At 50.7% G+C, this 13,226-nt stretch overlaps 1 protein-coding gene and 1 long non-coding RNA gene across 5 annotated transcripts in view; one reads left to right on the forward strand and one right to left on the reverse strand.

The window, feature by feature from the left end:
- Dchs1 (dachsous cadherin-related 1) overlaps window positions 1-13,226 on the reverse strand; it is a 34,625-nt gene that overhangs the window by 8,716 nt on the left and 12,683 nt on the right. For both annotated transcript variants that reach the window (XM_020179336.2, XM_074084840.1), the window contains exons 2-13: window positions 10,810-12,714; window positions 5,387-5,575; window positions 5,075-5,306; window positions 4,705-4,941; window positions 3,448-4,473; window positions 3,028-3,221; window positions 2,725-2,821; window positions 2,481-2,638; window positions 1,395-2,259; window positions 1,065-1,304; window positions 853-978; window positions 48-257 (exon numbers count right to left, since the gene is read on the reverse strand). In XM_020179336.2, coding sequence (XP_020034925.2) covers window positions 48-257; window positions 853-978; window positions 1,065-1,304; window positions 1,395-2,259; window positions 2,481-2,638; window positions 2,725-2,821; window positions 3,028-3,221; window positions 3,448-4,473; window positions 4,705-4,941; window positions 5,075-5,306; window positions 5,387-5,575; window positions 10,810-12,594 — 5,359 coding nt within the window. In that variant the 5' untranslated portion in view covers window positions 12,595-12,714. The remainder of the gene's footprint in view (window positions 1-47; window positions 258-852; window positions 979-1,064; window positions 1,305-1,394; window positions 2,260-2,480; window positions 2,639-2,724; window positions 2,822-3,027; window positions 3,222-3,447; window positions 4,474-4,704; window positions 4,942-5,074; window positions 5,307-5,386; window positions 5,576-10,809; window positions 12,715-13,226) is intronic.
- Window positions 2,053-13,226, forward strand: part of LOC141425912 (uncharacterized) — a 97,670-nt gene continuing 86,496 nt past the window's right edge. For all 3 annotated transcript variants that reach the window (XR_012451074.1, XR_012451076.1, XR_012451075.1), the window contains exons 1-2: window positions 2,053-2,189; window positions 5,398-5,592. This is a non-coding gene — a long non-coding RNA (uncharacterized lncRNA). The remainder of the gene's footprint in view (window positions 2,190-5,397; window positions 5,593-13,226) is intronic.

Genomic DNA, 13,226 nt, shown 5'->3' on the forward strand with positions numbered 1-13,226 from the left:
AACCAGGCAAGTAAGTGCCGGGTTAGTGGGTATGGGATGATTCTCACCCAGGATTCGGTACTGCAGCTGCCCATTGGCTCCCACATCTGGGTCAGAGGCCCGTAGTGTGGTAAGGGTCTGGGGGTCCTGGCCCTCGGGTACCTCCAGGGAGAGGTGAACATTCCCAAAGGTTGGAGCATGGTCATTCTCATCCTCTACAGCCACTCGCACTGTGACATGAGTTAACAGGGGGGGCGAGCCCCTGTCCCGGGCATATACTGTGGGGAAGCAAAATCCATGAGGTCTAGCATGACCCCATCCGGTGGAGAAACTCATACCATAGAGTGACAGGTTCACCAGATACACATACAAACCAGAAAATGTCTCTTTGCATACACCCCAGGCACACCTGCATACATGTATAGACATATATGTGCCAGAGATGTTCTTTTCCTTTCCACCTCCCATGTTTGGTACATACAGGATATATCTCTTGTTAGTCGTGGTGCAACAGAAAAGACACCAAATGAGGCATCAGAAGATCTGTACTTAAGTCCCAGTCTAGCCACATCCAAGCTGTGACCTCTCTGATACTCAGTATCAATATGCTCCATTGTTAAGTGGCCACATTAAAATCTAAGAGAGGTCTGGAGGGCATAGCTGTGACAATATGCATTTGAAAACTTATAGGATCATAGTATTGACTGCCCAGAAATCGGTTTGCCTTGCACTCTACTTAACTCTTGTCTTCCCCAAAGTGTCCAAAAATATACAGAAACTATGCTACTGCAGGTGGAAACGTCTAGAACACAGTACTTTGGGGGTTCTGCCCATGTTCACAACTCTGGCTCCTGATGTCCTGTCAAAGTTTACCTGTTAGGTTGATTTCCTCCTGCTCTTCCCGATCCAGGACACGAAGAGTTTTGAGAACTCCAGTATTTGGGTCCAGAGAGAAGGTTTCTCCAGAAACACCTCCATAAGTCACTTGCCCATTGGCGCCTGAAGCGGGACATCATGGAGTGTCATCAGAAGGTAAATATACCCTATATTCCATCCCACTCACAATTCATTCCCACAGGTCTTACCCAGGTCAGGGTCAGTTGCCTGCAGAGTGAGCAGAGATGTGCCAGGTGGGCTGTTCTCACGCAAGAGGACGCTGTATTCCTGCTGTTGGAAAGTGGGTGCCTCATCATTAACATCAACGACACTGACAGTCAGGAGCTGTGTGGAGGAGCGTGGTGGGGAACCGTGGTCTGAGGCCACAATGGTGAGTACGTGCTCAGCTCGCTGCTCGCGATCCAGGGGCCGCACTACAGACAGCGCTCCTAGGTGAGCAGTAAGGCAGGTTAGTGGCAACTTCAACATTCCCTCCACATCAGCACCATCCACGGCCACACGCAGGACCCAACTCTCACCAGTGCTTGAGTGCAGCCGGAAGTGGCCATCTCCACCAGCTGCGAGGCGATAGGACACGCGTGCAGCCTCTCCCAGGTCTGGATCTCTGGCTACCACGTGCAGTGCTGTTGGGCCTGGCGGCTGGTCCTCTGGGAGGCGTACACGTGAGGGCGAGGCGAAGACTGGAGCATTATCATTTTCATCTGTAACAAAGACACGCGCGGAAACGCGTGCTGCGCGACGGCGACTGGCGTTGGCTGGTCGGTCCGTGGCTTCCACAAGAAGTAGCAGCGCAGGTGTGGTCTCCCGGTCAAGGCCGCGCGGAGCGCTGAGCGCGCCGGTGCGCGCGTCCAAGCGAAGTGCTGGCACCGGGGGCTCCTGACGCAACAGGCGGTAGCGCACGTCGCTGTTGGGGCCTGGACCATCCGCGTCCGACGCGCGGAATGTGTACAGCGCCGCGCCGGGCTCAGGGTTCTCGGGTAGCGCCAGCGCCAGGGGGTCGCGTGCAAAGGCAGGAGCATGCTCGTTCTCGTCCTGCACGCGCACTTGCACTCGCAGCAGTCGCGCGCCTGCGCCTCCCGGTCCCTCAGCGCGCACCGTGAGCGCGCGCCATGCTGGGCCTGCCTCAAAGTCCAAAGATCGCGCCAGGTACAAGCGCCCAGACGCCGCGTCCAGCGCGAAGGTGCCCTCAGGGTCGGCACCACCCACCAGTGTGTAGGTGAGTGCGCCCACACCGGCTGGTTCTGGAGGTGCCACCGAGCCCAACAGCGACCCGGGCTGAAGCCCCTCAGTTGCTGTCACCGTCAGCACGACAGGTACTGGTGCAGCTGGGTCAGGCTCTGCAAGATCAGGCGTTGGCTCTGCCACGCGACCAGAGGGAAGTACCTGTTTTGGATCGGGCGGGGGCAGGGGAGGAAGAATGAAATCAGGAGGATCAGTGTAAAAGCGGGTCTGCGATGGCTCTTGGATAGTAAGGAAAAGTGGTCAGATTAACTTGACAAGAGCGCCCAAGGACCCCAAGAAGTTGAAGATACTGGGGGAGGAGGGGCGGGTACAGCAGCAGCCAAAGGGAAACAACTGGCAGACTATAGGAAGGTCAGCCATACCTGCACTAGCAACTGGAGGCTGGCACTTCGAGGGGGGCTGCCTTGGTCGTGAGCACTCAGTGTTAGCACGTAGTGGGGCCGCTCAGCTCGAATCAGGGGTGCTGCTGTGAGCAGCTCCCCAGAGTGAGGGTGCAGAGAGAAAAGCTCTGAACCAGGACCTGGGAACAGGTAGGAAGGATGAGGATTTGGTCTCAGAGCTGAGCAAGCCAGACCATGCCAACTCCTTTCTCCCTAACCCCCATACCAGTTAGCATGTATAGGATGGTCCCATTCTCCCCCTCATCTGGATCCTTGGCCTGCAATGTTGTTACTGGTGTTCCTGGAGGCACGCGGTCTGGTACCTGTGGGGAGACACCTTGGCTACAGTTTTCTCCTTCCTGTGCTGAAGACAACTCAGAATCGAGTTCCCCTCACCTGTGTGTAGGCAGGGCCCCTTTTTGGCTGACACTGTTTCCAGGAAGCAGTCTCTCTTACACCTATAGCTCTACGGGGAGACACCCCTTCCCCCTGACATTTCTTCCATACAGGATCCTGCCACTTCACATACCTGTATAGGGAGGCCCCCACCAGCAGCCCCTGAAGCCTGCAGGAAGGTGGGACTGTTGTCATTGAGGTCGAGTACTGCAATGTGCACTGTGCCTGTGGTGCTGCGAGGTGGGCTCCCTCCATCTTGCACCTGTACCAGGAGCTGGTAGCTGTTCTGCTGCTCTCTGTCCAAAGTTTGGAGCGTGGTCACTTCTCCTGGAAGTGCAGGATGGCGATCATGATGGGATATTTAGGAATGCAAAGCCTTAGGACTATAGGAAAGCTAGGGTTGGAGTGTGGGAGGAAATGCCAAGGCTAAACTCCAGGCTGAGTTCTGGACCTCACAGCCAAAATCTGTACTGGAGGCTGAGGATCCTGTCTGGGTGTTTGCCAGTCAGGGGATGAGGCTGTGGGGACTCAGAATTTGGATCCTAGTTCTTACCAGTTTGGGGGTGGATACGGAAGGCCTTGCTGTCCTCAGACAGCTGTCGCAGGCTGTAGGTCAGACGTCCATTAGGTCCTGAGTCTCGGTCAGTGGCAAAAACCCGGCCTACAGTGGTCCCTGGGGGCTGGTTCTCAGTCACAGCCAGGAAGGTGGGGTCTTCAGACAAGCGGGGGCTGTGGTCATTCTGGTTGAGGATGCTGACCCTCACAGTGGCTGTGCCTGTCTGTTGCCCCAACTCAGCTTTGGACCCAGATACTGCCATTACCTTCAGTGTATACAAATCCTGGGACTCACGGTCCAGTGCTGCCCGCACCCATAGCCACCCACTCTGTGGTTCCAGGCCAAAGGGGCTTCTTGCTCCATCTGCTGCAAGATGATAGGTGACAGGGCTCCCATCTGGTGCCTGAGCCTGCATTTTCAAGACTTGAGTTCCAGGAGTGGTGCCTGAGGGCAGGTCCACACGGTAGGTAGGACTGTCGAATCGGGGAGCCAGTCCACGGATCCCTAAATCCTGTACCACGACCCGAAGTCGAAAGTGGCTGGTGCGTGGTGGGGACCCCCCATCCCGGGCCTCCAGCTCCAGCTCATGGGCTGGCCCCCCTGGAGGCCCCAGAGGTCCCATAAGCCGTACATGGCCTGTGGTAGGGTCCACAGTGAAGGCCCCATCACCTCCACCAAGTAGGGTAAAGGTGACTCGACTATTAACCCCTGAGTCAGGGTCCAGAGCACGCAGTGTATAGATGGGAGTTCCTGGGGCAGTGTTTGGTGGTAGCAGTACCGTATCTTCAGGTGCAGGGAAAGCAGGAGAGTTGTCATTCACATCATCCAGTAGCACGCGCACCCGAGCTATGGCAAAAGCTGGGGGCACTCCACTGCCTGCTCGTACCTCCAGCTCCAGGACTGGTCCCAGAAGCTCCCGGTCCAGAGGGAGAAGCGTTTGTAAGAGTCCCGAAGGCGAATCTAGGGAAAAGAGTCCACGGGGATCTCCGGCTGATAGGGTGAGGGTCACAGGCCCAGAGCGACCTACAGAAAGGAAGAGAAAAGTCAAGAAGTGGGGGGGAATACCTATTGCGTTGGGGCCCAGATTCTGATTCCCAAGAAGCACTGGGTGGTGTCTACATCTGTGCCTTTCAAAGGGGGTCAAGTGTTAGCAGAGAAGGTGGTTGGCACTTGGGTGTTATTCATGTGCCATATTTTGGGGCTACCCATGGTGTGATACTCTAGGGTGGTGCTAGACATTAGGGTATCTGATACCTGGTGGGTTGTGTGCCTGGACTATGCCCACACTGGTGCCTGGTGCAACATCCTCTGGCACAGAAAAAACATACTGTAGTTGCTCAAATATAGGTGGTGTGGGGGTTCCAGGCACAATGCTGATGTTGACTCGGGCACTGGGTTCTGCCTGCAGGCCACCACCATCCTGAGCCCCGATCTCCAGCTGCACCACAGAATTAGCCCGTCTGGTCAAGGGCCAGGCTACTGTCAAAAGCCCTGGAGAAGGGACAAAGGTAGAGATAGACAAGGAAAGAATAGGGAAGGATTATGGAAAGGGGAGGAAATACATCATTTAGTTTTTAGGGCAGAGGGGCATGAGAGTAGGTCCTGGTAACGGGAGGATTCTCACCTGAGTGCTCATCCAAGGCAAAGAGTGGGGGGCTATTGCCAGCCAGGATGTGGTAGGAGAGTCGCCCATGGGGTCCTTGGTCTGGGTCATGGGCACGAACCCTCAACACAGCTGTGCCTGGTGTACTGTGGGCACTCAGACTGGCAGCATAGTCCCGTGGATAAAACTGAGGTGGGTTGTCATTCTCATCTGACACAAACACCTTCACATATACCATGGACTTGAGGCCTCCCTGGTGAGACATGCAGTCATAAGTTGGGTAGGACTTGTCTGGCTATGACGAGTGCTTTACCCCAAGGTCTGTCTACTCACCCCATCCACAGCTGTCACTGTGAAGTCAAAACTTGAGGGCCCCTGATCACGGTCCAGTGTCCTGGTTGTGCATACGTCACCACTGTGGGTATCAATGCGGAATGGGGAAGTTCCAGAAGCTCCAAGTCCAGCACCCAAGGAATAGGAGAGGAGGCCAAATGGGCCACTATCTGCATCTGTGGCTGTCACCTGGGGAAGAAGCTAGGGTGAGTGATGCCCCCCAGTCCAAAAAAGTGAGAGCTAAGTGGTGTTAGAGCAGCTGGTGCCAGGCATGGTAGTGCACACCTGTAATTTAGCTGATTGAGAAGCAGAGATCAGTAGGATTGCAGTTCAAGACCATTCCAGGCAGAAGGTTAGTGAGACCCTATCTCAACAAAATACTCTGGGTGTGGTGACATTCATCTGTGGTCCCTGCTATGTGGAAGGACGTTGGTAGGAAAATTGCAACTGGATTCGGGCCCCAGGCAAAAACTCAAGACCTTGTCTGAAAAATAAAGCAAAAAGGGCTGGGGACATGGCTCAAGTGGCAGAGTACCTGCCTAGCAAGCATGAGGCCCTGAAGAGCAGCTTGTGCCCAGAGTCCCTAGATGGTGAATGCACAGAGGAAACTTGTAGGTCATGGACCAAAACCCAAACCCAGCCCAGTCCCTGCCTCTTAATTAGGTTCCTGAGAACCTCTGGTTATAGCTTTTTTGTTAAGTGGTCAATACATAACCGTGTTTGATGTGTATTTGAGTTTAAAGACACTTCATTTGATACATAGTGATAATTCATTAATATTGAACTCACAGGCACTAACAGTAACTCATGCCTGAATGAAGCTTATCTAACACATGTACTTTTTCTGTAAGGAACATCACAGCATTCTTGTGCACTAGACAGCACTCCAGCATCATACTTGTAGACCATTTTAAATAGCAAAATCACCAACAAAAAGCACACACACACACCCTGAACCCTCAAACATGGACTTTGAATAGACCTCAAAAAGGACACTTAGTATCAGAGCAGAAACAAGAAGGTAAAGCATCACTTTTGTTTTTTAAACCTCATCTGGGAATGTACATGTTGGGTGACTTAAATTTTTCATCTGTCTGCAAATGTCTTGTAATGACTGAAAAAGTGCTACAAGTATTTATTTGGGGTTACAAATAAATTTTAGAGAGTAATCAATTTGCAAACAACAAAGACCAACTGTACTTACAAAGAAGAGTGCTAAGTAAGAGTTGCACTCTAAAATTCCAGGTGGATCACAGGAACTTACTAGCCTCACCAAGTCTCTTAATCACTTTAAGCAGAGAACTGACTGAAAAATTATTGATATTGATATTATGGATCTAATCTTTTTTTTTTAGATAAGTTTTCTCTATGTAGTCCACAGCCTTGAACTCACAATCCTCCCTCAGCCTCCCCATTGCTGGGATAAGTGTGCACCACCACACTTGGCTTATAGGTCTAATCTTTATTGAGTTTAATCATTACAGAGTTGGATGTGATCATTATAGTGTCTACTCTATGGATTTATGGGTGTGGCTCATGCACCTTTACCCTAGGATAGGGTCGGATACACAGTAGGTGCTCTATTCACATTTGTTCATTGACTAAATGGACAGTCTGATCACCCTGTTTGTAAGAAAACTTTCTTTCATACTAACTTTTATACATTGGCTCACAGTAGGCCCTCAATAGTGGATTAGTTGGTGGCTGACTGCCACAGGCTGTGACAAAGTGCTCTTTATGGATAGAAGGACCACAGGGTCATGATATGCCACAAGAGGAAGCTGCAAAGTTCCCATTCTCAGCCAGAAATGTGTTCAGAGAGAAAGCTGGCCAAGGATTTCGGACTGTTACCCAGGACCTTGACAGAAGTGATCTGTGCCACTGTTTATCCTCCTGAGAACATTAAGACCCTGCCACAGTTGAACCCTGGAAACAGCTCCTGCTCCAACTCTTTTCTCTTTCCAGGCTGTGGGCCTGGATATCCCAGGAGACAGACTTCTCCCTGCATCAATCCCTGTGGGCAGCAGTACAGCTGTGGCACCATCTCCAGAAGCTGTTAAAGACCTTTGCTGTCTAACTAGTTGTAGGAAGAAAGCAATAAACGGTGGTCAGGGAAGTTGTCAGGAAATGACCCGCAAAGGCGCAAGGACTATTGACTGGAAATGACCAAGGCAGAAGTGAATTTCCTAATCTCTCCTGCTTGGAGGTTTCACTGAAAATGCAGTCTCCATTTTCAGCAGGTTCTCAGCTCAGTTTCTCAGTAAAGCTTTGGTTAGTTCCTTCTCCCATGCCTCCCCAAAGCTCATCCCTTTCTCTTTTCCCCACTGAACTCTTGGCTCATATCAAATGCACTATTTCAAGGAGAAACAAAAGATCCTATGAACTTCTAAAATTCTTACCCAACTCTAAACTTACTGCATCTGCCCATCACGACCTCTTTCCCAAGTGCACCTCCTGCTTTGACTTCTTGACACTACAGTCTCCTGCTTCTCTTCCCACTGCTTCACCACATACCCCATCTTTCTCCACTTCCCCTTACTCTGCTTGTTTTTACAAACTTGTTACTTCCTACAGTCTCTCTGTGGGCTCTTCTCACTCTACACATTCTCTCAGATCAGGATCTTCCCTTTTACTTTCCTAGTTTAAGCCATCATTTACACTTCCATCCAGACCTCTCTCCTAAGCTGCAAACTTGTATATCCAGATGCCTGTTTAACATTTCCACTTGGATGTCCCACAGCCTCCTTAAATCCAACCTGTCCAAAACTAAACTCATGGCCAAACCTGCCCTAATGACTCTTCCATCCACTCAGTTGCTCAAGCCAGCAATCACTTCTTCTCTTTTTTGCTCACCTGGTATATCAATCAACCAGGAACTTGGTAAGTCCTAAATATCTTTCTTATTTGTTTATTTCTATCCATTTCCATTATCACTGTCCTGATTTAGGTTTCAGTCATCTCTCCCTGGACTATTGTAATTTCCTTCTCATAGGTGTCTGACCCTCCAACCCATATTCTACACGAGGGTTTTCTTAATTTTGCTATGTTTGACATTTTGAACCAGATAATTTCTTAAAAGTTATTTTCATTTTTATGAGCATATATTCATTCTATAGGGGGGATTCACTGTGCCAATTCCCAATTGAACCAGATAAAATTTTTTATCTTAGGAGCTATTATGTGCATTATAGGATGTTTAACAGCATTCTTTGTTTACCCACTAGTTTTGACAATCAAAAATGTCTCGAAATACAGATAAATGTCTCTTCTGTGGAGCAAAATTTCCCCTAGTTATGAACCACTGCACTACAGTGACTACCAGCTGAAAAAACGAATCTGATCATTTTACTCCTGTTCTCAAAAATCTTCTATGTTCCCTATAGAAAAGAACCCAAACTCCTTGGTTTGGCATGGTGTGGCTCCTCACTGTCTGAACTACGTGCACAGTCTCATCTCCTGTTCTCTCACCTCACATCTTATCCTCCAGAGATATGGAACTGCTTGTAGGTCCTTGAACAAGTCAGGCTCTCTCACTCTTCTGTGCGTGTCACCTAGCTTGAAACCTTTCCCCTGTCTGATCCCCCGTAAACCCATGCTCATTCTTCAGGTCTTAGCTCAAGGGTCCCTTTCATTAGGATAACACTCATACTGCCTATCATAGAAGTTTTCTTATTGCAATAAACTATTTCTTTGCAAATTAATCTTCTCTCTAATCTATAAACTACATGAGATGAGGGCTGGGAGTTGACTGATTACTGTATTCTGTATTCCTAGTATAGAGGTTGGCACATGGTAGACAATAAAATAAATACACATTGAAAAAATCAAAACTTAAGAAACTGTAATAGTTATGAACCCACAATGGTTATTTTACCCATTCATTTCTATAGTTACTAATAGTAAAAACCCTAAGAAACTACCTGGAGAGTTGCCTTCTTCCTTAGGAACTAGTGAGGAGGAAAGAAATTTGGAAGCAATAACCTGTTGGTCCTGGCCAAGAGGAAAGTAAACACATGGGAGAGTGGGTGGTGGGAGCCAGACAGCAGCAGGCAGGCAAATATCCAGACTCTGGTCAGAAGACAAGGGGTCAGCCAGGCCCAGGCTTTAGCCTTAGAGTCTAGGCCAACAGGCAGCCCCCAGGGGAAACCGAGGGGTCTGGTGGACTTCAAGCACCAGTTTCCTAAAAGGCCTTCCTGCCTCCAATCTTCTCTCCTGCAGCTACACTTCATGGTATAGCCAAAGCAGACTTTCCAAAAGACACATTAGAGTTGCTTGGAGCCCTTCATTGGCCTTCTTTATGATTTTTAAGATAAAGTTGAAGCCTGTGACCTGGCCCGTTTACTATTTTGTTTCATCTCCCCACCCCAACTCTTTCTCATTCATGTAGTTGAGGCTAACCTGAACAATGCAGTCTCCTTAACCATGTCATTGCATTTTGCCAGAAGCTCTTTCTGTAAGCCTGGCATCCCTGTCCACATAGCCCATAGTATCCATTTGGCAAAGTCTCATTAGTTCTTCAAGGACTCTGGGCTTCCATGGCACTTCATGTGCTACATGCTACAGCATTAGTTACTGGTGTGTTTCCACATCTAGACTAGGGCCTGCCTGGGAACGGGAATGTCTCCTATCTTTGTGCTCTGCTCCCAGCACAGTGCTAGGTTTACAGTGCCAGGGAATTATCTATCACCTGTTCACAGATCCATCCATCCTTCACCCTTAAAGCCAGTTAGCTACCTTAAAAACAAAACAAAGCAACCAGTTTGATCATGCCCTTCCCAGCTCAAAGAAGTACAGCAATAAAGTCCTAACCCTCACAACATGGGGTCCAAAGACCTCTGCAGTATGGCCTCAGAGTGCCTTTCCAGGCTCATCTCATCCAGGCCTGACTTGAAGTCAGTATGTGCCTCCCTCAGTCTGTTTAGGGCTCTTGCCTCTTCCCCTGAGAGGACTTTCTGCTCTGGACATCAGGATCTTATGGACAGTTCTTGTTATCTCTTATTCTTGTGCGCAACCCATGTATCCTATCAAGGCTCAGCTCCAAGTTCAGAGTCAGAGATTTCTTCCAGCACAGTGCAGCACTGGATTAGGCATGGATGAGGCATGGAGTGCTCCATAACTGCTGGCATCTGCCTTAGGGAATAGGAGCCATGTGGATGTGCAAAATCTCCATCTCTGTGGCTTTGTGATTTCACAGAGAGTTCCTTTTATTTCCCAAAACTTCAAGACACTTTTGTACCCTACTTTCTCATCTTCTTATTACCCCTCACCCTCTGCACCTACTTTGGAGATCAAAGGATAGGATCCAACCATATGGCATAAATCACCACCAACAGATGCACCTGCAAGGTTTGGTCCTTATTCTGAGGTCCACTGTGGCCCTCAGACCCACCCCTGCCACAGCACTGTGTGCACAGTCTACTCACCTGCAGGAAACAGGTTCCAGGCTGGGTACCCTCAGGCAGTGAGGCATTGTAGAAAGTCCTCTGGAACTGGGGCTCATTGTCATTCACATCTTGCAGGGCTACACTAACTGTGGCAGAGGAGGATAAAGGGGGCAGGCCCCCATCTGTGGCTACCACAATAAGCTGTGGCTGAGGTTCCAACTCATAGTCCAGTGAGGCAGCAGTGGTGATGATGCCTGAAGTGGGGTCGATGGAGAACCAGCGAGCGTGAGTACCAGGGGCCAAGCTATAGGTAACTTGACCATTGGCGCCTTGGTCAGGATCCTGGGCTGTCACTCGCACCACGAAGCTGCCAGGCAGTGCAACCTCAGGCAGGGGTTCAGGCTGGTATAGATGGCGGTCAAAGGCAGGAGCATTGTCATTGACATCAGTGACATGCAGCACAAAGGTAGCTTCAGCTCTCAGTGGAGGTGTGCCCGCATCTGTGGCTGTAACTCTCAAGTTATAGGCATCCCTCTCCTCCCGATCCAGCCGCCGAGCCACACATACCAGGTAGATGACACTGTCTTGGGTGCTAAGGGCAAAGTGACCCTCTCCCCCCTCCAGGGACACATTGACATGGGCAAAGTCACCATCATCTGGGTCAGACACAGAGATTCGAGCAACAAGCTGACCAGGTGGGGCAGCCTCTGATACTCGGGGGGAGCCATCTGCACTCAGGAAGATGACAGTCATGGAGGGCTGATTGTCATTGGCATCTCGCACATGCACAGTCACAAACGCTGAGCCCAGCTCTGGGTGAGCACCACCATCCCGTGCCTGTACCACCAATTCATGAACCCGCCGTTGTTCAAAGTCCAGTGGCCTCTCTAGACGCAGCAGTCCTGTGTGTGCATCAATGGAGAAGGGTCCATCACCCTCGCTTTGCCTCCGGTTGATCTCATAAGTCACAGCCCCATTGGCACCAGCATCAGCATCAGATGCAAACACTTGCAAGACAGGACTGCCAGGGGCCAAGCTCTCAGACACCACAGCGTGGTAGCGGCTCTGGTTGAAAGCCGGGGCATGGTCATTGATGTCTAGTAATGTCACATCCAGCAGGGCCTGGGCCCTTCGTGGGGGTGAACCACCATCATAGGCCTCCAGCTGCAACATGTAGTGTGAGCGGTTCTCCCGGTCCAGTTCCCTAGTAACTACCAGCTCAGGTACTGGAGCCCCATCAGGACCAGGACGCGTTTCCAGCCGGAAGGTCACTCCAGCCCCATCACCAGATAGTGAATAGCCTTGGGTTCCTAGGCGACCAGCATCTGCATCACGAGCAGGCTCCAACGGGTAACGGGTGCCAAGAGCTGTGTGTTCAGGTATCTGCAGGGCAGCCCGAGCCTGTGGGAAGGCCGGTGCATGGTCATTGATGTCAGCCACTCGCACTGTGACTTCCACAGTGGCACCATCAGGAGTGACTGCAGTGAAGCGGTAGCGGTCCCGCCGCTCACGGTCCAAGACACGGGCTGTACGAACAACCCCACTATGTTCATCGATAGCCAGGTCTGTGCCCACACCACTGCCCTCCTGGGCAGAAATGAAGTACATGGGAGGGGCTGCTGTGCCTGCTGGAAGCCCTGCACTGATGTCCCCGATCAATGTGCCTGCTGGCTGCTCCTCGTCAATCTGCAGATCCAGGCTCCCAGCCTGACCCCAGGCACCTGGCACCCCAGTCCCTAACAGCATTACCAATAATAACAGGAGGAGGGGCCTGGGGCTCTTCATGCCAGGGCAGGAGGGCGCAATGCCCAGTTCCTTTTGCATGACAAGGGAAGTCCAGCAGGGGCTAGGGCTCCAGCTCCAGGCCAGACTCTGGGCCCAGCTTGATGTTAGGCTTTGGATCAGGTCTAACTTGGGCCCTTGCTGCAGCTCAGGCTCCTTGGCCTAGGACAAAAGCAGAGGGGAAAAATGTCATTATAGGGGAAGAATCAATAGTCCAGAGGGTCTGGGATGTAGTCCACACCAACACTCAGACATGTTCAGCCCTGGGGTTGGGCATAGTAGCTCATGCCTATAATCTTAGCTATGCAGGAAGCAGAGAGAGCAGGCAGTTCTAGGGCTAGCTCAGGCAAAACAAAAAAGTTAGTTAAACCCTATCTCAAAGAACAAGCTGGACATGTATTATCCAAGCTAGATGGGAGGTGAAGGTAGGCAGGAGGCAGACATAGGAGGATTGTGATTTGAGGCCAGCATTAGGCAAAAGCAAGAGACTGAAAGATAACTAAAGCAAAAAGGGCTGGGGTCATGGCTCAAGTGGTAGAGTGCTTGCCTAGCAACTGTGAGACCCCCCCGCCAGCCAAAGACATGTTCAATCCTCCATCAGAGCCCTTATTCTGCCATACACCCATCTCCAGCTGTAGGATTCTGTGCCTGACAATTCATCAGGGTCTCTCCAG

This window comes from Castor canadensis, chromosome 1 (assembly GCF_047511655.1).
Source record: "Castor canadensis chromosome 1, mCasCan1.hap1v2, whole genome shotgun sequence".
Lineage (NCBI taxonomy): Eukaryota > Metazoa > Chordata > Mammalia > Rodentia > Castoridae > Castor > Castor canadensis.